The sequence below is a fragment of the Thermobia domestica genome, chromosome 4 (genome assembly GCF_964235325.1).
Source record: "Thermobia domestica chromosome 4, izTheDome1.hap1.1, whole genome shotgun sequence".
Classification (NCBI taxonomy): domain Eukaryota; kingdom Metazoa; phylum Arthropoda; class Insecta; order Zygentoma; family Lepismatidae; genus Thermobia; species Thermobia domestica.
Genome location: NC_137457.1, coordinates 22,769,906 through 22,773,314, shown reverse-complemented (window position 1 = coordinate 22,773,314; position 3,409 = coordinate 22,769,906). Strand labels below are relative to the sequence as shown.

The 3,409-nt window shown below is 39.9% G+C and overlaps 1 protein-coding gene across 1 annotated transcript; it reads right to left on the bottom strand.

Annotated features, from left to right (window-relative positions):
- Positions 1–2,140: 2,140 nt before the first annotated feature.
- Positions 2,141–2,956, bottom strand: LOC145682701 (uncharacterized). Its single transcript, XM_081754088.1, has one exon. The coding sequence runs from the start codon at positions 2,954–2,956 to the stop codon at positions 2,141–2,143; it is 816 nt and encodes a 271-aa protein (XP_081610214.1).
- Between the last annotated feature and the right edge of the window lie 453 nt (positions 2,957–3,409).

Sequence of the window (3,409 nt, the reverse complement as noted above, 5' to 3'; positions counted from 1 at the left end):
ATATATGCAATAAACAAGATAATTGAACAAGATACAAAGCATGACATTCCTTTATTTAGCTGCTAATATAATATTTCCCGTTGACAACAAGTATCGTCTGCCCTTTCAAAACATGGACACTCCCCCAAGAGAGAGATGATGAGAGGTTCTGCAGCCTGCAGAAATAATTTTGACAATAGAGGAATAAAATTACTCTAGCGTAAGGAACCACGATAATAAATAGATGTATGAACTTTCGTACTAGTTCCAAGAACATGTCAGCGAGATACGACAGTATTAATATTTTTTTTACAATAAAATGATTGCAATTATAATACAAATTTTCAAAGACACAGTGCATCCTGGGAAAAAGGAAGCCACGTTCCGCAAACCAGCTAGAGTGGTCGTTACTTCCACTGATGATATGAGTGCAGGAGGGGCCACATTGTTCCGAAAAAGGTGAGTGACCCTTCAATCCAACCCCAAAGGTTGAGAAGTTCTCTGCTAAAATATATATGTGTGTAGGAAACAAAGCATAGAGCAACGAAGGGAGAAGTGCTCACAGCCCCTACTTCTTTTCCTTGATGCTGTCCCAGTATGCTGAAGTATTTTACTCTTCTTCTAATCTACAGACAACCTGGCTATCTAGTGAATTCGTAGTTAGAAACATTGATTTCAGATGTTCAGAATAAACTGTACGCCAGAGAAAGAAAAAACTGTTTCTAGCTCTCTGTAGCTTTCCCGTTCTATCCTGTATTCAATATCCAAACTTAGGTTTTATTTCGTATACTCATTTCCTCCTTAGTCTCCTTATTGCTGAAATAATATTCAAATCCAATCCAGATTCTTCTTCATCAAATGCCAAACAATTAAAAAAATACTGATCCAGGGGCGTATATCAAAATATAAATATATAACAAAATAACAATTTAGTACATCTACATATTATAATAATACTGCCGTATGTCACTGTGTTGTACCTAACTAATCCTTTAAATTATTTAATATAATAATTTAATTAATTAAGTCGCAATAGTTTACAGAATCAAATTTACATTTTGATAGTCAAATGCGCACGTATCTGCATATCAAAATGCAGATGAACAACAGAGAAAACTCTGCTGTTCACAATTCCCCCCTTGACATTGTGAACTGTGGTAGCTAACACAGAAACACATGTCAAACCGGAGTGCACCTTCTTTCAAATTAATAATGAAACCCTTGTGATCACAAACAAAAGAATAAGAGATAGTACTATTAGAGTACACTACGAATTTTAGAAGTCCCTGTATATCCGAGACATATATATATACCACATACAAACACAATGTACATTTTTCATTTAATACTTTACAAGAATTGATACACTTTTTGTAATACCTAACACAAAAATAATCTCAGGCATTTCATCTAACTTGAGCTAATTAAATTCTTACAATATAAATCAATTGATGTAAATATATAACTATAATATACAGAATTTCGTTTTCTGTCTACCGTCTACTTCAGTACGTTACTTCCGTGATTGTCGACCACCTGAGTCATTGCTGTTTCCTCCCTCTCTACAAATTTCTTCAAGAGGTAGGCATTCCTTTTCATTTTGATCTCATTAGAAACTGGGTCAGTCAGTGTGTACATGTTTTTCCCTGACGATTCCACAACTCGCCAGGGGCCAGAAAATAACAGCATCATTTTCTTCGAAACACCTGCTAACGCATCTGACCTAGGGAAAATCCTGGCCAGTACAAGCTCACCGACATTGTACATCGTAGTCCGGTGTGTCTTATCGAAGTACTGTTTCCGTGCAGCGGCCCTTTTTGTTAGGTTCTTACCAGCAATGTCTATGTAATATTGCACGTCATGGCATCTCTATCTCTGGAATCTCGAAGAGTCTTGCGATGTCTCGAGACATGGATTTTCCAAAATGGCATTCATATACCGAGACGCCAGTGGTCAGGTGTTTCGCTGAATTAAGGCATCTCTCAATTTTGTCCAGATATTTGGGCCACATCTTTTGGTTGTTGTGACAGTATTTGCGCAGCAACCGCACAGTCGCTTTTACTGCCACTTCCGCCATTTCTCCCTGGGGATAATATGGGGTGGACATGATGTGTTTTATGCCCAAACTGAATAATTCTCTCTTCCACTGCTCTGCTTGAAATTAAGAGCCTCTGTCCGTGAGGATTAGTTCCACACTAGGACTCAGTTTCAGGAACTCCTTGAGTTTCCGTAGAGCTGTCACCGTATTCGCCTTCCTGCACGCATACAATGCTACTAACTTTGAAAAGGCATAATAGAAAACTAAAATATAATTGACACCGCCTGTACCGCGTGTCAAAGGACCACACCAGTCTATGCACACCATGAAGCTTGGTCGTTTCACTACTACAGGGTTGAGAGGTCCTGGGAGGTAGCAGTGGGGTGGATTTGCTTTCTGACATATAAGGCACGATGCGCAAAACTTCCTCACACACGCGCGCATCTTGGGCCACACAAAATACTCTGACAGAAGTGGTAGTAGCTTACTGGCCGACATGTGCCCCCGATCTGAATGATAATAATCGAGCAGAGGAGCTACTATCACTTCTGGAATGCAAATACGGACTCCCTCTCGGTCCCGTTTACAGAGACGTCCGTTTAATAACTCATAACGATGACGGTCTCCTCTCACTTTCGGTGAGTCCGTGTTATTCTCAAGATCTTTCTTGATCTTCCCATATGTGGGATCTGATGATTGCATTTCCGGCAAAATTGCGATAAGTCTACGCAATTCGCACGGGACCTCCGTAAGAATTGTCATGAGTGATTCCTGTAGTACAGGTTTCCTGCACGAACTCAGATCTTCCTGCAAGTGTGGAGGATATCGTGAGTGATAATCACTGATGTTATCACTCGACTTTGCAAATTCAAACTCGAATGCAAGGTTCGAGAGCGTAATCACCCACCTTGCAATGCGCTGATTCCTGAGTCTACACATCAAAATAAACTTCAATGCTTGATGGTCCGAACGAATTTTAAACTTGTTGCCAATCAAGTATTGTTTAAACTTTGTGACCCCATCAATAAGCCCTGCAAATTCCTTTTCTGTTATGGAATAATTGCGTTCTGCGGCGTTGAACACACGCGAAGAGAACCCAACTATTCTTATGTCATCTTCCTCATCTCTCTGGTACAGAAGAGACGATCAGGCAAAATCACAGGCATCGCATTCGAGTATCAATTGTTTGTCGGGTAAAGGTTTCTTCAAAACAACTTCCTCCTGGAAAATCTCCTTAATTCGCTCCATTGCCTCCTGATTACACGGCTCCCACTTGAACTTCACGTTTTTCTTCAGTAGGCTGAACAATGGAAATAACACTTCCGCATACCTCCGACTGAAGCAACGATAATATTGACAGTAGCCAATAAAAGAGCGCAATTCTTTTACATT

Excerpts from the sequence above, each read along its gene's own strand:
- LOC145682701 (XM_081754088.1), bottom strand. The coding sequence starts at position 2,956 with ATGTGTAGACTCAGGAATCAGCGCATTGCAAGGTGGGTGATTACGCTC.